The sequence below is a fragment of the Xiphophorus maculatus genome, chromosome 14 (genome assembly GCF_002775205.1).
Source record: "Xiphophorus maculatus strain JP 163 A chromosome 14, X_maculatus-5.0-male, whole genome shotgun sequence".
NCBI lineage: Eukaryota > Metazoa > Chordata > Actinopteri > Cyprinodontiformes > Poeciliidae > Xiphophorus > Xiphophorus maculatus.
In genome coordinates this window covers 10,866,224-10,888,037 of record NC_036456.1, presented here as the reverse complement: position 1 = coordinate 10,888,037, position 21,814 = coordinate 10,866,224, and the positions used below count along the sequence as shown (strand labels likewise).

Below are 21,814 nucleotides of genomic sequence, written 5' to 3'. Positions count from 1 at the left end.
CTTCCCAAAAACGTTCAGCCATTTTCTTCATCCATCCATCCATCCATTTTCTGGTCACCCTTTGTCCCTAATGGGGTCGGGAGGGTTGCCGGTGCCTGTCTCCAGCTACGTTCCGGGCGAGAGGCGGGGTACTCTTGCCCGGTACACAGGTCGCCAGTCTGTCGCAGGGCAACACAGAGACAGACAGGACAAACAACCATGCACACACACACTCACACCTAGGGAGAAGAAAGAGAAAGAGACCAATTAACCTGACAGTCATGTTTTTGGACTGTGGGAGGAAGCCAGAGTACCCGGAGAGAACCCACGCATGAATAGCGAGAACTTGCAAACTCCATGCAGAAAGACCCCAGTCGGGAATCGAATCCAGGACCTTCATGCTGCAAGGCAACAGTGCCCCCATTTTCTTCAATTAATATTCAAATTCAAATTAATAAAAAAAAAAAAATAGTAGTATATTACTAGATTATTCCAAAAACTTTCAGTTATTTTCTTTTCAAATTCAATTCAAATATATACTATTGATCCCAAAGAGAAATTAAATGTGTATATATAGGGTTAGGGGTTAAGGTTAACTCTACCCTAACCCTTAATCTAGTTTACAGTTTATATAATGAAATAATTTTTACATTGCGCCACACTAAACTTTTTTTCTGGCTTGGTCTGGCCAAGGGAGCGCCAGTGCCTATTGGTAACTCAGCAAGAAATTTAAACTACTATTATAGAGATTCAACATATACATGTATATTTCAAATGATCATTTTTTTGAGTAGGACTCACAGCTAGTTTAAACAAAAAATTAAGTTTTTGAGAATCTTAGAATATTACATAAGATAAAAATCTAAAACATTTTATGTCCTTGAAGAGTTGTGACTTAACTATTGTCATTAACATCCAAGGTAAGCTTCAAAATAGTCGCTGCTGTAGACGCTAGCTGTTCACAGCGTTTTGTTATTTAAAGCATTTTATCAGAAATGCTTTAAATAAATCCCTATAAGGATGGTCAATTTATATATGTGCTCCCAACTTTTTTTAACAGAATTAGTGATATAAGTTTACTCTTCTGTAATATTGTCATTTATTGAGATTCACCTTACTGACACTGTTAATGAGAGCCTAACATTTAAAACATACATTTTCAAATACAAACATCCACTCTAGGCCCCAATGTCTTCTTGTTTTGCTTCCTTTCAAATCCCATGTTCAAAAAGCATCATATCTCATTTTTATTTTTATCTAATCATCCTCAGCTTCTTCTGTTTGCATCAGATAATAGCTGTTCATGCTTATATTTAGACCTTGCTGATTTATCTTTTAGATGGACAACCTGGAATGAATGTGAACTTTTTTAACCTGAACAAAAACTAAGCAGAAAATATTTTTGTCCTGGACTGCAAACAAACCACTCACACAGTATCACCAGCACAAAAATGTGAAATATTTCTAAGGTACAACACTGTTTAGCTTTTAAGGAGATGATGTCTCACTTGCTGATAACTTGTGCATAAATCCCAATTAGCTGGGCAGTTAGCTTTAGCGGCTAAAGCTAACTGCTAATCTGAGAGGAGCCAAAACAGAGGATTGTCCTAAAATAAGTCCACTCTTTAAAACATCACAGTGGGTTAGAGAAATGCAGCTTTGGTTTACAGAAAAGCTCATAGCTAGCAGGTTTGGCTGGAGGCATTCAAAGGCTGTTGAATCAAGTAGAGAAAGTGGAAAATATCAACTGCTATGACATCATTTACATAGATCACTGTTTCAGTAAGTCTAGATTAACTGCTTGATTTAGTCAAATAGCTTTTTAAAACAAAATTTCCTGATCTCAGTTAATCATTCTTCGGTTTACTCTACAGTAGAAATGACGTTCTGGTTTTACCGATGCAAAGTGAGCATTTGCTAGCTGATATTTTCGCTTGAATCCCGAAATGTGCTCTGCACTCTGTGGAAAACGTGGGTTATTTTTCAAACCCAGCGACAGGTTTCATCTTTCTTTATGCCGACATCTGCAGAACCCCATTCTGGGGGAACATCTGAAACCCACTACGTCTCATTATCAGGACATTGCGTCACATCTCATCTGTAATGGTGATTGCCAGCCTTCTTGGCTCAGTAATGTTTGTCCTGGGGACATTTGAACAGTGGCAGGGGGAAAACTCAAATCGGTTCCATGTGTGCATGCGTCTTTACGTGTCTGGTTCTGTGTGACTGGGGCGTGTCTGGCTGGGGTGGAAACAGTAGGGCCCCTGTTCCGTCTGGGTTTGGCCCCAAGTTCTGGACGTCACACTTAGCCTCATTGCTAAACGTGGCACACTGCAACTATTATTGGTCCGCTGCTGACATAATGGACCATCTCGCATGGGACCTGCCCTACATGACGACCACCGACAGCAGAGTCAGCATCCAAGTCATGACACAGGCAGGGCTGCAGCTGGAGACGCAGAACATTCTGTAGAGCTGCATGCTGCAGTTCAGGAACACTGCACACATTTATCTAGCTAAATAGTAGAAGAAAATCGTCTGTTGTGGCCATTTGTGTTAAATTTTGAAAATTGTTATTTCTATCAATTTAATTATTTTTTGGGTGGTTAGAATAGTTAGTTATAACCAAAATCTGTAATAATTTTTTATATTTGGAATTGTTTAGATCACTTTGGTAACCGTTAGACCCTCCCAGAACAGACTGGATGTGCGGTGGAGGTCTATTGTTTGGGCAAATGTCCAGTTTTTGTAAAATAGTTTTTTTTTTTGTTTTTTTTGCCACTTTTGGAACTTGAAATGTCCGATGAAGTTAGATTTTTTTTCAACTAAGTTGTCAGAGATTTTTAGCGACTATTTTGTCTATTTTTATTTATTTATTTATTTATTTATTTATTTATTTATTTATTTATTTATTTATTTTTTACAACAAATAAAGCATATATATTTTTTCAAACAATCAAGTCGGAAGTGCGTGCAAGAATCAAACCACCTGTTAACACCCACAGCGTTTGTTGGATATTTTGGTTTTGGAATCTAAAAGGCTGCAACATCTTCATTTGCACCGTTGATTAGAAAAAATTCTGATGCCCAACACTATCTTCAAATTAGATCAAATAGATGAATGGCATCAATTTGCATGCATCATACTAAAATCTAACCATTTTTCTTCTGAGCTCTTTGAGTATCTCTGAGGTCAACTCCCAAGATGGCTGCTGCATACATAAATGGTGTGAACATTACAAATATAGATTGCTCATGAGAATTCCTGATATTTATTTTTTGCCTGAAGCTAAGGAAGAAATACATTTCACTTGTACTTTGACCATTAGCATCACCACAATCAGCAAATTCCCAACTTAAACGCTCTCAATCTGAGTGTGACATCGTTCTCGGATCCCAGCGCAGACCTCATAGCTGCTACTTTTGTAATCGAAGGTCATTGTTTATCCTCGCTACCTCTGGAGTTCCAACAATAGCCTGTACTGTCTTAGCAGGAATACAGAACCACCCAACATACTTTTCAGCCGGTACGCTACATGCTGGATCTCATACTTCTTTTTAATTTGGGGGACAGGTGGACCATGGGGACATTGGAGTAACGGCATTAACAATGGAGTTGCTACCGACACGCTCTGTTGTTCTGATGTTAATTGGCAGCTATTCATTTTAAATGTCCCGAGTACAGCTTGTGACTGAAACCCAGAAGTTAGCAGCCCTCTTAGGAGGTAATCATGAGAATGATTACCTCCTTTGTGAGCTAACGACATCAATCTCCAACCTCAATGAGCAAAGTGACAACAAAGGCGACATTTACTCCTATTTGAGCTGATCGCTGTCTGAGGCGAGTAATGTTTCTGCGACCAAAACAGGCAATAAAGAGCTAAACACTTGATGAGATTTTGTATAAATAAATATAAATACATGGCCACAATTGGAAGTTGTTTCAAAGGCAAGGAACATCAGAAACTAAAATCCAGCTGAGACCCGAATGAAATGGGAAAAACAAAAACAAAAGATTTTTCTTTCAGTTTGCCAGGTCCTGGTTTTTTTGGGGGGGGGGGGGGGGGGGGGGGTTAGAGTGTATATCTTGAGAACAAGGATGTAACTATCCTATAATTAGAAGCATAGCAAACATAACATTTAGGGAAGTAAAAATTCCCACTACATATCAGCCTTCATCCATTCATCGTATAAGAGTTTTACAGCCAGTTCTCGTTTTCATAAGCATCTTAAATCAAGTGAAGTGTATCTACTCACGAGTATTTACCTTTGGGAGCTATCCTCCACTTTACTGTCACAGAGTTTCATTCAAGGAAGAGAATATGTAGAAAGACTAAAGCTTTTTTTATTAATTAAAAACAAACATGTTTCAATAATTGCTGAATAAACTGCTAAAATATAAAATCTAGGCTTTGTAAAGCAGTAGAATATTCTATCAGCTGTTTTATGTTAAATATGTTTAATGTTTTGTTCAGAGTAATTATTAGATCAAACTTTTAATTTGCACTTCTTCTAAAGAAGAAAACAAAAGGAATTATAAAAATGACAACAAAAAACACAAAGTAAGTTGAACTTATGAGATGAAATACAACATATTGGGGTTATAAAAATGAGACATGATTTTGCAATATATTTTGGAAAACTGAAAATCCCTTTTTTCACAAATCACTAACTGTTATTTTCAGAATCAATGATCAACGTAGAGAATTTTTGTCATGGTTTTGTAATTGTATACATTTTGTTTTCCCCCTTTCTTTTTTCTTAGCATGTTTAACTTTAAAATGGTCTTAATACAAGAAACTAACACAAATGCTTTAATTGTTTTCAAGAATAGGATAATGTTTTCAGACTGTGTTTCAAACAATCTATTCAGAGAGCAGGTTTATCCAGTTAGCCATTGAACTAGTTGTGACCAGATGCAGCACATATTCATTTAGAACCTGAAGTAACTATACTACAGATAGGAAGCTTTGAAGTAGATGCTAACTTTAGCATCGTTAGCAGCTAACGGTTAGCCAGTTTCTGCATTTTCATGGCTCGTATTATTCACTGTGTCTTGCCTGCCGTGTGCCACAACAGTGGACTGTAAAATTATTTAAATTACTCTTCAAGTCCAACAAAATTAGACCGATCACGGGTTCAAAACATTACAGATTTCTAAGAACAGCACAACCTCAAACGACACACATTGACCAAGGTTACGTTTACTTTTCTTTGAATAGCTATATTATAATTTAAAAAAAAGGGAAACAAAATGATTTAGACTTTTCATAAATACGGAGTTTGGAGACGTATTGAGTTGACCACAGAGAGCCCAAACAGAGAAGTGGTTTTAGTGCCGTTTTCTTTACAGTTCTACAGATAAATTAGCTTTGTTAAGGATTAAAAAATATGTGCAGTATATATTTACATCAAAACTCATTTGGCTATGGATAATGTAAGGGAGTAGTTTCAAGTTACTGGGCATCATTCAACCTTCACCGTTTTATGGTTTAAAGTGCTGAGACTCCGGTCATTTATGTTATAAGCTAGATTATGTAGAATGTTTTCTCTTCAGAAGTTTGTTCCTCATGCCTCTTTGTTTCAAAGAACTAAAACTGCATGTAGTGTCCGCATTGACGAGATACAGCAGTGATGCATTTCCAGGGTTGAACTGTGGCCTTGCAGGAAGTTGAACGCAGCTTGGTAATAATGAAAACAGGAATGATCACTTCACTGACTGCTCTGTTGCATCACCATTACGACAATAGAAAACACAAAGGGAGTAGTTTTATTTGTTTTTTCTGCCCATGCATGGTTTTGACAGGAGCCCGGTACAACCGGCTGTTTCTGAGATCGGGGGTTAACTTCAGGTTACGAATTACGCGTTCCGTAGCGTCGTCACTTAATAACCTCAAGGCATCATGAGGTTTTGCTTTGTAATGATGAGTATAATTGTGCCAAACTGAATGAACGTCTCTGTTCTTATGAAATACGAGCGAATGTGAAAGTAACTCTGAGCCGATTCCCCATTTTGTATCCATTAATTGTTGTGAATGATCCCTAAAATGCTTAAATCTCACATAGGATTCAATGCAATAATATGTTCTTGCATGAGGATTGTTTTAACTCCACTGATTGTACTTCAACTAGACCAACCAGCTCTCATGAAATATGACAGAACTCGGCAGTGCCAGTTCCTAGACGTTATTTATAGTCACATAATGACATAACTATTAAGCTCAATAGGAGTAGACTGTAGAAAATGACTGCAGATTATTGTTTGTCAAAATAGAATAAGAACTTCAGATCATTATTTGTCAAAGCTGGTTCAAAAGGCTTGTAAAAGCCTATACATGCTCCAGAAAAACAAAGAAATTAGTTCTTTTACTAGCAGGAACAAGACATTATTCCCAGACATTATTTGAATTTATGTATGATGTAATGTAAATGGATTGTCCCCAGGGCAGGTGTGAAGTGACGAATAAATTGGTACAAACATCTCCGAGACAGATGTGAACTGTGTGGTAGCTTCTTCTTTTTTATTTCCCCGAGAAGGGTAAGAATTATTTTTTGTTTAGTACGAGGTATCTCATGGAAGAGGATTTCTTTACTTTCCAAAAAACATAAAAATAAAATGGTAAAAGGGTTCTGCTGAGTGAAAAGGGAAGAAAAAGAAATTACATTCAAAGAGTGTGATTATGATTGAATTAGGAATAAAATGTCACCAAGGCGGCTATAAACTGTTTGGTACAAAACGTTCCCTGTGTTTATCTACATGCTTTCCAGTGATAGTAGCAACTAAATAAGCTGGAAGCATAAATTCTGGGCTTTTCACTCATGTACTCGCTGATCTTTCTGAGTAAGATTAGCAGTCATTCTGTTTCATTGAGGAAAACTGCTTTCCTAGAATAACGGTAAACTTTTCCTCTTACTTATTGAAGTTTAAATGAATCAGATACGGGCGAAATAAATCAGAGATAAAAGTGTCAAATAAAATTTTTATATATATGTATATATATATATATATATAGCCTGGGAATTGAAAAACTACACCGCAAATATTGACTTCATTATCTGATGGGTGTATGGACTTTACTGGCCTCATCTGAACACGTCCCAGTTTTTGGCTCTGTCCCAGGCTTTGATGCCTCCTTACCGTTTCCTCAGGATGTTTCTGCAGCAGCTCATGTGTTATTGTATGTTTGGAGCTTTTAAAAACACTATGCGCATTACTCAAGCTGCAGGTTCTGCTGCTGCTTTTACTGGTAATTTCATGTTTACGTGTTTCAATGATTTTTACGTATAGCTACAGATTAAGTGGGGTTATGTGTTTCCTCTTTGTAGAAAGTCAGACCAAGCATGTATGGTAATAAAGGTGTACTTGTAACTTCAAATTAGAAAGAGTTCATGAGTGCTGAAAATACAAAAATAAAACAACCTCTGCGTGACCGCTGACATGAAATGCAGATGTTTAATCTTTTTTTGTAATTTCAGTAGTAGAACGTGTGTGAAGCTGCATTGTAGTTAGGAAAATGTAGGTCTTCTAGGAAGGTAAATACAAAACATTTGATAGTATTTCAAGCTTTTTTGTCTTCAGAAGGTTACATTTCTTCCACCGTGTCTTTACTTTAATCAATCTGGTAGCTGCAGCTCATCCAAAACGCTGCTGCCAGACTCCTGACCAATTCCAGGAAAATGAATCACATTACTTGTAACTCACTGCTTTGGTTTCCCATTTGTAGTATGTCTGACTTTCCTTCTTGCTTACCGGTGTGTAGGAACTAAAGGGCCTTGGACCGAAACATATTCCTGAGTTACTTGTCTAACACAAACCATGTAGATCCATGTTTCCTGTTTCCGTCTTCCCAGGACCAGAAGTAAACAAAGTGAAGTAGCATTTAGTCCCTCTGCTCTTCAACTCTGTAATAAAGTCATTGAAAACCTGAGATACTATTTTTTCATTTAACCCTCTATGGCATGACTTTTTATTTTTGTGGGGAAGAAATATTTTCCTGCATTCTTTGGGAGCTTGGTGGTCCCTAATTACATGTCAATCATAAAATCGGACTCTGACACCTCCTGGAACCAGATTTGGGTTTGTTGCCTCAGGGTAACATTGGTCTAGAACACCAAGATTGTCTACACTGATTATGAGAAATGAAATACAAATCAAACAAAAACTATATTCATAAAAGAACTATTTTTTGGACAAAAATATGTCAAAAATCATGCCCCCCAAAAAATAAAATAAAGGAGCAATGTGAGGTACAGCTATGTGGTTTGTTGCCTGAGGGCAACGCCATGCTTAAATCAGGGCTGACAACATTTTTGAGTCCATGCAGTTTTTGATCTAAGTATTTGACTAATGAATTGTTAGAAACATTTGTTTCTTTTATGCACTGGTTTTATGTTCGTTTTTTTGTCTCTCCTTTTGATGCAAAGCCGTTTGAATTGCCTTGTGGTGCATATAAACAAACCTACCTCACATTCTCAGGAGGTTCAATAGGATTCAGGACAAACATTACAAACTTTGAACACTTTGGGCTCTCTCTGTTTGCAGTAAAAAATTAAATTAATATCAAAGTAGCTGTAAGAATTGACACTTTTTGTCTTATTTTTAATTTGGACTTTTTTTATATAATTTGTGCTGTTGCCTCCTTGTGTTGGTTTATGCAATAAAGAATAGCAAAACTAATGGCGTTCTTATCTAACACTAGATTAAAGCCCAGTTAAACTCTTGGGAGACAGATCAGATAGGAAGTGAAATTCTCAAATGATTAAAAAGAAAAGAGAAAAAGAAGGGAGTGACTATTTCACAAGAAAACAAAACACTTATCAGTTGCATGTCTAATCAGGAGCTAATTTGGTGATTTTTTGTACCGTATTTTAAAAGTAAAACATATTTTAATGTGAAACGTTTCATTTTACAAGCCCAGCAATTCCATAAACCAACCGTATTTAAAAAGTTATAGACATGTTGGAAAAGACAGTGGCTCATCTGGAAATCACATAAATCAGATGTGCAAAAAGGTGATGTTGAAACGTTTTACAAATACAGTTACATTCAAACGCATCAAATAAAGCACCACCAGAGACACACAAGGTAGATAAGGAGTAGAGCGATGCATGGAGGTCAGACGCAATGCTTGTCTGTAGAATGTAAATTCAGAGCGCTTTATGTCAGAGCAACTAAACGTTTAGCGTTACAAATCAGTCATACAAGAATGAAACATGAAAATGGGTCAGCTGGACTGAAAAATTGATTAAAATCAGTCAACCCTTTAGGTCGACGTCTGGCTCCTTGGACAGTTGAAAGAAGTGGTGGATGAGCCGAGACGTTTTCGCAGTTCTGCTTGGTCGGACGTCTTCGCCCGTCTGGAGAGACGTCAGTCACCTTCGCGCTCGGAAAGACGCTCCAGGCTACCTGGAACATTTTCACCCGCGATTCTTGTTTACTGTTGAGACAGACTCGCCACGTCACATGTTGTTTGTCAGTAAATGATTCGCGAGGTCGAGTGACCTCAGTTTTGACCCTTCCTTCATGCCTTAAAGTGGAACAGGAAATGTGTTTCTTCTGCAGGCAACAGATCTGGACCCAGAAAGGGAAGCTGCTTGGTTTACATAGCTGTTATCACCAGAGTAGAAATACAACGCTTATAAATGAGTCTTTTTTGTGTGTGTGTGTGTGTGTGTGTGCGTGTGTGTTTGAGGAGTTTATGAATTCTGTAATTTAGCCCACACTGACAGCACAGATTTGATGTTTGCCAAAGGATTACAAAACTCTCCACTGAAACCTTACACAACAGCGTTCAAAACGGACACTACAGTGGAGCCGCGCCAGGACGCAGAACTCGGCTGTCTATTTATCTTTTCCCGAAAATGTACCTGCAGTGCTATTGTTCAGTTTTCTCCTGCCAGCTTCCTCCTCGGCAGGAGCCTCGCAGGGTGACCCGACCTTCAGGGGAGTCACATGACTCAGGCTGTCTGGAGGAGGGAAAGGAGAGGGTGGGGGGAACCAAAAATCAACATCTGCCGTATGACTAGCACCACAACACGCGCGCAGCTGCCGATGTCCTAATAAGGCATGTTAATGGGAGCAGAGGGAATGACACCATGTCTGCCTCCCTCGCCATCAGTTGTCTTGACTTGAGAGTTGCATCAGTCTGCAGATGAGATAATTTCCCTTTTTTTTCCCACTCATCTCTGTGAGCTTGAACAAGCAGACAGACAGGAGGGAAGATCCTGGTTTATTTGCAAAATGTGAAAACCATTCGGCATTCGTATGTTAATTGACTTGGATTTTTATATTTAAAGTATTTGGTATAGAACCAAAAATCAACTAAAAATATGGAATCATTTATGAACAGACATATACTGCTCTCATATTTTATATCATGGATAGAAAGCTGAAGAAAGTGTCCTAAAAAGGCGATTTAAGGAGGATGCAGTGGGAGGAGGCGAAGGTGGCTCCCTGTTGTGTTTTGACTGTTTTTATTTTGGTGCTTCAAAAAAAAAGTTGATAAATGAAATGCTAACTTCTTTCTTGTTCCCATGCTCTCCAGCTCAGGGACCAATCAGAGCTCAGACTAAACAGGAAGAGGATGTGGCTTCCTGTAAGGCCCTCAGAAGCAAATCTTTGTAGGCGTGCTGCATCCAGGCGGTGAGTGCGCCGGACCCACTTTCTCAGAAACAATAGCTCTGCCGACTCAGGATCCAACCGGGGCCTCGCAGATGGGTGACAAGCATTTCTGAGAAGTTTAAAGTTACAGAATGTCTGACCGGTAAATGTGAAACTGAAGATGGTTAAAAAAGTTAAAAAAAGAGACATAATGTCCTGTTTGGAGCTGCACTTTTATTGACAGTCTTCAATCTGACAGTTCAACATGCAAACAAATAACTGGTTTGGTCCAGACTGGGTTGGTCTGGACCAAAAAAATTTTAGAATATTTTAAAAAATGGATTTATACACCTGAGAAATTATCTGCATGGAGTAAAATTGGCAGTACAAGGGACAAGAGGTCCATGCTAAACATCGCTAACGAGTGTAACTCCTAGATTTTTCAAATTGCCTTTTAATAATGAACAGTTTCAGCACAAAAGTAAAGCTTGAAAACATAGGAAAAAAAGGGCAAAAATTAGCTATGTGTGTTGTTTTCAGAGCACTATACATCATCACTTACAAGTCTAAATGCCCAAAGTGGTTTAAAATGTCACTTTTCCCTGTGAAGTCTGTCACTGAAACTAGAATTAATCATCAAATACTCTGTTTCTGTTGCACAACACAGCAGAGAATGATGTTTGGTACGAATACCTGCCTCCTTTTCATGTTATTTTTGCATTTTGTACGTAAAACTTGTTGCAACTCTGCTCTTGTTTTATGTTCAGGGCCTGATTTTCTTAGACTAGCTTAGTTTTAATTAAGTAGAGTTGCTTAATTATGCTATTTTATACATATTGTAGCTGCAGTGTAACTATAAGTACAGTAGAATGTAAGCTATTTTTTTCCATACTCTCAACAAGATCAATAAAAATTGATGAATGTTGCGTAAATGCTGGGTCAGGAAACAAGCCAAACTGAATGGATTTTACCAAAATCTGAGGAATTACAAATAGCGACCAGTGTTGCCAACCGACTATTAGTAGCAATGGATTTAGATTCACACTGGATATCTGGATGCTACTGCTAGCTCAGATTATAGCATGTAATCTGATCAGTTACTATTACTTACTCCAGCTGAACGGAAACAAATTTAAATGATCTCTGTTGTATTAAAACAAACTAAACGGTTCAAATAAACCATTAAAGCCCTCAAATGAACAAATTGCTTATATTCATAATGAAGGTAAGCACTTTTCTTACTGGAAGGGCTGTAATAATTAGAAGAGCTTCCACCAGAACCATAACTGGCCTGGAGAACCCGGGTTTAGTAGGTGGAGCTCACTGAGAAACACATCAGGCTGTGTTAATGAAACCAGGAGTTGGCTGCGCTGCTTTTTCCAAACTGACCTTTTAAAGCTGGCACAGAGGAAGCCATGTATCCTGAGGTGTGAACAATGCCAGTGTTATGTAACCACGGATCTGCTCATGCATTTTAACAGGAGCGAGGCAACTTTGGATGATTAGGTTGGCCTCTTGGAGTCATTCTGAGATTTGGATATTTTGCTTGTCTCTTGCAATATAATCATAGTGTACATATGCATAATGGTGTTGCTTTATTTCTTGTTTTGTATCAACCGTACATCTACAGTACAGACCAAATGTTTGGACACAACTGTGTGTCCAAACTTTTGGTCTGTACTGTATATGTACACAATTCTGCTGCCAAAGGTGCAGTGTCTGACTTTTTGGATTTCTTTATTTTAATTAATCAAATCTCATTCTTTAATTAGTCATATTAAGCAGACAAATGCCTTGCGATGTGTGTCACGTTTTTACAGAACATGCAAAGTCTTTAGAAAATGACTCCAGGCCAGGATTCAAACCCAGGACCCTCAGTACATTTGTAATCATTGCAGTTTGTCAACAGTGGTGTTTGGTGCATGAACAGTGCCTTGGGTGAGAGCCCCGTTTTTGCCTTCTCCACCCATTGGAGAGGGAGGGTGGAGAGACAAACAGACAAACAGCCAAACACAAATCTGTATCCCGAGAATTTATTATTTTTTTACACTGCATCTTATCAGAAACTGATCTGTTTATAGTTGTGTTGTAAAAAATAAAAATAAAAATACATCAAAGACTGACAAGAAAGCATTAGGATAACCACAAACTAAACACTTCCTGAATAAGGATTGGATGAGCATACAATTAATTTTTAAAAATTATTTTAAAGCCTCTGAAGACTTGAAAACGAACATGAATGAGATCAAATTCACACTTATAATGCACGACTGACACCAGTGAGTCAGCAAACCTACGCTGACTGTAGGTGGATCTGTCGCCATTGCTTCACAATTGTTCTTCATTTATAGCGTTCAGGTTATTCTGAGTGTGTCAGGACAAATGAGGCATTTAGCAACATTGTGACAGAGTTCATGTGAGAAACCTGCAACTTAAAATTAGATCAATTCAGAACAGTCTTTAACGCCCTTTCCTCTGATCTTAAGAAAGTTTCCTTCTCCATATTCGCTTTGTTTGTGAATATGAATCTATTCATGTTCTAATCTGTTTTCTGTTCTTGACTGTGGGAAGGAGGAAGTAGACAAGCAAAATGTTTAACTCATACGTAAGATTTCTAGGCAGAGTAGAGACACGGATTTGAAGAAAGAGTTGGGGACAAAAGTCCGAGTCAGGATTGGGGACAAAATCCTTTCAGGCATTCCACAGATTGGGAAGTTAGTTCGAAAACAAACAAACTTATCCAAAAGCTGCGGGCGTGGGCACGCATCCAAAAGCCAAAGAACAAAACAGGGTCGAAAACAATGAGGACTTACACTGGGAGAATAATGGGAAACTCAAAGATGGACAAAGATAATGGAAAATAAACCCCCCAAAAAAAACAAGAACAGACTGTATTCAGGTCACAGAGGCTGAGCTTAACTTCTGCTCTGTGACCCTGAAGAGGCTTCAGTTTGGACATTTTTTGGCCTTTTCGCTCATGGAAATGTGGCTACGTGACTCCAACACATCAGAACCACAGCGAAATTATTTAGCCATGAAACTTTAGGCACTTTGATAAATGTCCTTCTCAAAAATATATCAAAACACTTAACGACCAAGAAACGTACACAGATACTCTGTGATTATGTGTCAACGTACAAAATGTTCTTTTAATAATTAGAAAATTGAGGCTATTCAGAGCCGAGCTTCAAAGCAACTAAATTTAAAAAACTGACCCAGAGCTTTCTGTTATGTTTCTTGTTCTGTGCTTCCAGAGGAACAAGTGGATCAGAAGAGGTAGCAGAACAGAACAGCACCGACGAGGCTGCAAACACCAACAACATGTGTTTAACCCTACGAAATGGGACATTCCTCATGCTTATGTTAGAAAAGGCACCAAAGACTTCCACTCGAAAGCTCACACATGACCAGCTTGATTAGTGGGTTATGTAGGAGAAGGGATAATCTCCAGAGAGCTCAAAATGAGCTAAATTGATCTGGAACCATCTACAGCGGAGAAACAATCCAAAACGTCACCCACGTAACCTCAGTTGAAGAAAAGCAAAAGCATTCCGGGGGTTTACGGATGTAACACTTTCCTCCACGTTATTCAGAGGCATGAGGGAATGAAAAGACACTGGAAATTACGCAGCATTTGGACGCAAGCGGTCATTTTCTCTGAGACTTCTAGCATTGTTATAAAGTGTGTAGGCTAGTAAAAGACCCCGCGGTTTCTTACGCACACTCGACTGACTAATATTGGCTACAATGTCTCTACTCCTTGCTGCCTCCGAGGCCCCGTCTGCGTCTGTACAAACAGTCAGGGGCGTCTCACGCACGTCATCAGCGGTGCCAGAGAGGCCGCTGATGAAAACGGTGGCAATGCTCTGCTTTTTCTGCCTACGTCTCATGAAAGGAACCGTTAGTCAGTCTTAAAGAGACACACCGTCTCTCTCCGGAGCTATTAATAGCCACACAGGCTGTCTTTCTCTTCGCTGACCACCAAGCATTTTGAGGTGAGCCCAGAAAAAAAAAAAAAAAAAAAAACCCATAAAATTCCCCCTTTCTCTGCTCATTTCCTCCCCACCCTGGATTCTGCAGAAAGCCGTACACTGTGACAAATAGCTCACTGGGGTTATTTTTAGCTTCAAGCGTCCAGCGCCTCCTATTTATGCTGCAACATGTGCCCAGAATCGGCCCATTGCGAGGGAAAGCAGCGAGGTAGACATGTTAGTTAGACAGTCAGTGCACTGAACCGCAACCAGGTTAACATACCTGATGGCGTAAGACATATCCGAAATGTGAATCACCCTTTAATTATTAGGCTACAGCAGATTTCCCACACGAAAGAGCCTGCTTTCTCTGTAAAATGTCTGCTTTCTCTGAGGTTTCACACCACAATTTAATGTAATGATTACACAGGGATTACACAGTGAGCTTTGGTGTTTTAATGAAATAATGTACAATTTAGAAAGAAAACAAAGTTCACTGGTTGTTTAGAGTGCAGTTTTTTGTTTTTATTTAAACCAAATCATGCCATCATACTTTTGATCAGTGATGTAAAGTTAAATTTTAGATGGAATAAAAATTAGGTTTATTTTTCTTTCCATGAGCAAACTTACGCATTTTTAGAGATAAGGACAACCTTTGATGAAGTATGGAAGATAAAGACGGCTGCTGCTGAACTTTCAGTAGAGGTCAGACCACTATTGAAACTGTTAGATGTTTTTTGTAACCTATAGGGATAGATATTGTCTAGAGAAGAGAAATCTAGGTTTGTTTCAGTGATTACTTAAGATAGCTACCAAATAAAAAAGAATAACTGTTAAAAACACACTTTTTAAAAAAACAGAACAAAGCTGCAATACTAAAATAAAAGACAAGTTGTACAACTATTGTGTCAAGCTAATTTATGAACTCGTGTTCATAAATTAGAACATGAGTGAGTTTATGCAATAAAATATGCATTTCTTTATTTCTAAGCTCAAACTTAAACTTGTTGTCGTCAAAGATGACTGACAAAAACACTAAAGGGAAGTCAAGTTCCTCTTAGTTGCAAGTTGACTCATTCCTGATGTGAACAGAATCATATTTTAATCCCATGCAGATGAATCGGTCAATATTGGTCAAATGTTTGCACCCATTTGGTGTGACTGAGTCAGACAAACAAACATTTTTTGACTTTGGATTTCACGGGAGAAAGTCGTGAATGTTCATGTGGAATGAAAACCCTATCCGTGCATGATCACAGTTTTTTCAATAATCTAAATTGACATGACAGATTTCTGGTGGGGAAAAAACAAACATGGGAACAACATTCTCATTTTGTTCCTGTGTGGTGAAGAACCCACCAAGAAAAGTCAAAACCTATCAACTATAAACATTACAGCATGAACTAAGTTGATCAAATGTTTTCGTTCAAACAGCAGACGGCTCACAGTTCCTCTATCTCTGTAGTTGTTCCCAGTGGGTTTGTCTCCAATTGTGTAAAATAATGAGATCATCCTTATTTTTGCTGCTGGGGATTCACAGTTTGATGACGTATCCACAATGTTCGTCATCATTCCTGCCTGTTTCACCAAAACAGGAGCCCCACTTGTGATTAGACCTTTTCTAAAACATTCAAACAGTAACGTATGATGAGTTAAAAAGGCAAAGTATGGGCGATGCTTGAACTGATTCACTGTGAAATACAGAGAAACCCAAAGAAATTTGTGAAAGTATGAGTCAATGTCTCAAACTCAGTGCTACATTTATTTATTTATTTTTTACTGTATTATTGTTAATGAAAACACAGAGAAATGTCATCTTTAACAAATATTTATAGAAATAATTTGGGTCAACAGAGGTCTCTGTCATTATGAGTTATTACGCTCATATTGCCTCAGAAAACAAGCTTGTCAAAACTAGATTTGGCAACTACGCCCCCTACAGGCAATCATCATATATTCTCAAAATATCTGAAATTTAAAAGAAAACTTTTATTATGAAGGGGTTGCCTGCTGTAATGCTACTAATTACCATGAATATTTTGACATGCCATCTTCAATAAAATGTAAAAAAAAAAAAAGAAACATTTCTTTTGTCATTAATACTTGTTTTACATGTTTCAACATCCTTTGAGAGATGTTTGTGTCATTGTTTGCCACATACAGTTTTCAATCTATATCTGCCAGGTTGCTTTTGGGGTTAATTGTATGTGAACTGAGTTAAGCTGTAAACCGTACGCTAGTGGAGGAAATTCAATACCAGCAGCGAAGCCACAGGCAAATCAGAGCATGTAGATTTACACAATGATAAAAATATAAAAACAGAGGCTAAGAACAACAGACGACAGGAAGAGCAAGTGTATAGCATAAGAAAATACTGGACAGTTATTAAACATACCATACTCTGACTCTAAAAAATATGAACCTGAATAGTTTTAAGAAATCACAGTTGTGCAAAGAAAAACAGAAGTGGAAGAAAACTGCAAATAACAGCAGGAATGTTATTTGAAAATGAGGAAAAACAGCAGAAGTGTAAACATTTACTGAGTTTTTTGCCTGTCGGGAGCAACAGCTGCTGGGAGGAGGGAGCTATAATCCAGCAGTCTGACACTGACGAGCTCTCTAGTTCAGAAACAGCTGACAGATGATTGGTGTTATTTTTGTTCTCCTAAACATATTTAGATGCTACATTTTTTTAAACCCTTTCACAAATTCCAGTTTTATGTTCTGCTAGATGCTCTCCATGTGTACAAATGGACATTTACTACTTTTTTGTGCATTTCTTTGAAATACGTCCTGCATTAATTCTTTTTTCTTCGATTAGTTAAACCGGGCCGCAGCACCACCTAGAGGATCAAAGAGAGCACTGCAAGAGGAAGAGACGGCATGGTTAAAGTAACAGCGCAGACAGGGTATTATTATTATTATTATTATTATTATTATTATTATTATTATTATTATTATTATTATTATTATTATTATTGCCCTTTTAAACTATTTCCTTTACTATTTCACAGTAAAGGGGGAAAAATTCACAGTAATAGTGAATAACCTCCTGATAATAAAGGTTCAAGCAGGAGCAGGGACTCACTGCGTGTTGTTTCGGACTATGCTTCATTAATATAAAAGAAGAAGAAGAAGAAGAAAAAATCTAGTTCTGATGAGGTACGAGCATCTTTTAGTGTGAAAGCGGGGGCTGCTTCTTCCTCCAGCCCCTTCCTCCTTCCTGGGGGGCGGGGAGGCCGCTATCGGTTCCGTCTCCAGCCTGCCTACGGAGGTCGAGCGGTGGGCTGCGGGTCAAAGTCAAACTCTTCCCAGTTAAACCCCGCCTGAGCAGCAGCAGCAGCAGCAGCAGCAGCAGCAGCAGCAGCAGCAGCAGCAGCAGCAGCAGCTCCGCGCATCCATCTGCGGACATGGACTTCTCCATCAGAGCGGCGAACGTGGAGGACTGCAAGGACATCGCGCGGATGATCAGGGTGAGCGAGACACGTGCGGACCGAGCGGCGTAATTACTCCTGCTTACGTCAGGAGATTTTTTTTTTTTTTTTTTTTTTTGCAAACCAGCCGTTGATATTGTTTTATTAAGCTTGTAAATGCTTCTTTTGGTTTTTTCCCTGGATGTGACCACAGCTGTTTGGAGCTCTGGGGTTTTGTTGCCAACAGGCTTCATGTGAGCGGAAAGACCTGAAAAGACACGTATGATGATGTCAACTGATGTAAACATTTGTTTCCCCTTCCCAGGAGCTGGCAGAGTACGAGAAAGTGGCTGATCAGGTTAAAGTCACACAGAAAGGTAATTATATTGGCTGGCTCACTGCGACAGCCATCTTTTTATGTAATTGGTGCATGAAAGAATGTCCCGGGTGGTACCAGTTTACCGAGCTTCACTAAATCAAAAATAATTTAATTCTGAAAACCTTTTTTTAAGAAAAGAGTCCTATGAATGTCTAATTATCGACCAATAAGAGGAGAATACATCAAAAATAATAATGAAAATCATCATCCAGATACTGAGATTGTTTGCTGTCAGAGGTCACATGGTGTTTCTCCAGCTGATGGAGATGAGTAAACTGTCTGATATCAATATTAATGTGGATTAACAGGCAGCTGGAGTATTTAGCAGCGAAGGAAATGACTGATGGAAAGCCATAAAGCTGATCTGTTATAAACCCATCATCAATATTCATGAACTCTTTTTAAACATAAGCGGTATCTGAACAGTGCATTCGTATCACTTTCACTATTTTCCTCGTTGGTCCTGTTACAAGCATAAAAACCTGAAAAGCATGGAGTGCATTTTTGTTCAGTGGCTTCTGAAGGGAGTGACTGTGTTTTGAGTATGTTTAGGGAAATCATAGTAAAGGGAGCTAAATAAAAATACATGCTAATTTAAAAGAAACAACAACAGGAAAGTCAGTTATAATTTTCCTTCTATTTCATAAGTTACATACGAAGTTTCTGACTGCAACATGACAAAATGTATAAACGGCATGAACAGGTTTTCAAGGTGTTGCGTCCTCTTTTGTTTCCCAGCGACAGCATTCAGATTTAAAGTCGCAGCGAAAAGCAGAATTTAACGCCCTTCGTTTGGAGAAATCGCAGATTTCTCACATTCAGGCTTCTCTCTGTCAACGTTTTCCCAGACTTGGAGCAAGACGGCTTCTCCAAGAATCCGTTCTTTCACGGCATCGTTGCCGAGGTGCCGGAACAGCACAGAACCAAAGAAGGTGAGAACAAGTGTCCGCTAATTGCAGAGCCCCATTGTCTAAGTGGGAGTGATATGGGAGCGTGACGGGGAGGTTTGTGTCATTTCTCGGCGCTCTTAATGTAGCAGCGCTCTTAATGTTGCCTAATGTAGCAGGACGCTGCTACATTGTGTTCTCTCCCTTTATTCACCTCTTACGTAATAAAGTTGATACTCTGCTTCCTCTGTGTGCAGTAATGAGCTCATTAGTACATGCTCCGCTGCTCAGCTCGACCTTTTTCCATGCAGTCGTCACCGATCACCCTCTGCTGGACTCGGATGTCTGACTGCACAGTCAGGAGGGGCGGCATGCTTCCGCGTTAGATACTCCAAGACTCTAACACAGATACTGTTGCACACACGTACAGTCATGGGAAAAAGAAAGTACACCCTCCGTTTGATTCTGACGTTTTAACGTGTGAAGGATTTACACCAGGGATGTTCAAAATGCGGCCCGGGGGCCGTTTGTGGACACACTTTGTCCACCGACCACAATTGAAGAGCGGCACATGTTTGGTCCAAGGCAGAAAACGTTTTACTGACAAAGTCTTTTCAGAAGGAAAATTTCATAGGTTCAACACAAAGCATTCATATTTGCTTTCTTGTTGTTTTTATTATTTTATTTTTTTTTGCATTTTATTGATTTATAAAACTAATACAAACTAAATACTGCAAAAGTTTTTGAAGAAGCTATTTTCTGAAAAATAGCGACTCAGATCCTCTTCTAGCTGCTAAGAATAGACAAGATAAATATGTCTAGACGTGTAATCTAGACATAGCAGATTATACTGTCATTAAAATGATTTTATGTCCTTATTAAACAGAGATGACGCCAAAATGTAAATGTTTGTAAAAAAAAAAACAACTTAATACCCCCCCCCCCCCCCACCTCAAAACACCAGACATGTACTAAACCCTATTGAAAGTGTAAGTGCTGTTTTTGGTAATTTGCAGCGTTGTTGAATTTTTCATGTAAATCTCAAGAAATCTTATTATTAGGACAGCTGGAAGCAGAAAGGGATTGATATAAAGCTCAATATTGGGGGTTTGGTTAATTAAGAATAAGGGAAAATAAGTGCCAAAAACTCAGAGAGCAGAGTTTGAGTGTAAAGAAATCCCTGAACACGTCTAACGGTCACCGTTTCGCTTTCAGGACATACGAAGATTGGCTATGCACTTTACTTCTACTCCTACAGCTCCTGGGCAGGAAGATCCGTTTACATGGAGGACTTGTACGTGATGCCAGAATTTCGAGGTAAATCATTTTCTTCATTGATTGTTGTTGTTAATATAACGATGTGCATCAATGTATCTTAATTTTTAATCTCTGTCCTATAAGGGAAGGGAATTGGAAAAGCACTTATGAGCAAGGTAGCACAGGTGAGCAACATCAGCGCATCGTTAAAAAAAATGAACATGTAAAAGAAGAAAGTGCTAATGTTTAGCTAATGTCTTTTGGTGGCCTACAGCTGGGTCTGGCCGCTGGATGCAACCAGCTCAACTTTACGGTTCTGGACTGGAACAAGTCATCTGTGGACTTTTACCTGAGCCAGGGCTGCGTCGATGTCACGGATAAAATAGGCTACCACTGCATGCGCTGCGAGGGTGAGGCACTGGAGCACCTGGCACAACCGTAACCCGACGCTGCGACTTTTGAAACCCCTGAAGTCGGTCCAGGCAACGCAGAGCTCCACTTTACGGCCCATTGTTTAAAACGTCATGATGGTTTGTAAATCAGTGGCTTTTTCTTGCCAAACCTTTTGCACCTTAAGTCATTAATTATTTATCCGACGGACCTTAAAGCCATTTTAGGGCTCGATTTACCCACGACAATTATGCAAAAATGTCCAAATGAAGTTTTTTCATTATTTTGTATCTTCAACAAGAAAAATCAGGGTAGCCTTTTTAAAATTTCACTCCACAACTATATTTTTATGGTAGTTTTTGGTAGAAAATCTGTGTTTTTAGTCAAGATCCACATTATATCCTTTTAAAGCTACACAGCAATATTTGGAAGATATTGGCAGAATGAACCATCATAAACCAACACAACAGATTTGATGTCAAATCAGTTTTACTCAAAAGTGTGGGAGAACGTTTATATGCACAAAAATCCAGGTTTCTAGATGCAGAAATCAGATTTAATGTCACGGGAAGAAAAGGCAACACTTTCTTTGACGGGGTGTGCATAAGATTGACATGTTCATAAACATGATATAACATCTGTTATGAACATGAAGGAGTCTTCATGAATGCTTATGACTGTTGTCATGTAGTGTCATTTGGTAAATAATGACACTTTTGATCATTTTAATAGACTTTTAATACAACTTTTAAAGCAACTTTGCATTAAAAGTGTCATTATTTGCCAAATGACGCTTCATGACAACAGTCATAAGCCTTCATGAAGGCTCCTTCATGTTCATGACAGATGTTATGTCATGTTTATGACAGCGCCATGTCAGTCTTATGCACACCCATCAAATATAGTGTTACGGAAAAAGGTATCCTTGTCCTTGAGTA

General features: G+C 38.6%; 1 protein-coding gene across 1 annotated transcript; it reads left to right on the top strand.

The window, feature by feature from the left end:
- The first annotated feature begins 17,590 nt into the window (after window positions 1–17,590).
- On the top strand, window positions 17,591–21,541 carry LOC102220989 (diamine acetyltransferase 2-like). Its single transcript, XM_005813946.2, has 6 exons — window positions 17,591–18,023; window positions 18,289–18,340; window positions 19,191–19,274; window positions 20,445–20,546; window positions 20,631–20,671; window positions 20,761–21,541. Exons 1-6 carry the CDS (start codon window positions 17,961–17,963, stop codon window positions 20,926–20,928), a joined length of 510 nt encoding a protein of 169 aa, XP_005814003.1. The 5' UTR covers window positions 17,591–17,960; the 3' UTR covers window positions 20,929–21,541.
- The last annotated feature ends 273 nt before the right edge of the window (window positions 21,542–21,814 follow it).

Bases quoted from the DNA above. Each gene is read 5' to 3' on its own strand.
- LOC102220989 (XM_005813946.2), top strand. From the start codon at position 17,961: ATGGACTTCTCCATCAGAGCGGCGAACGTGGAGGACTGCAAGGACATC. The intron at 19,275-20,444 runs GTGAGAACAAGT...TTTCGCTTTCAG, and splicing joins ACAGCACAGAACCAAAGAAG to GACATACGAAGATTGGCTAT. The intron at 20,547-20,630 runs GTAAATCATTTT...CTGTCCTATAAG, and splicing joins CGTGATGCCAGAATTTCGAG to GGAAGGGAATTGGAAAAGCA.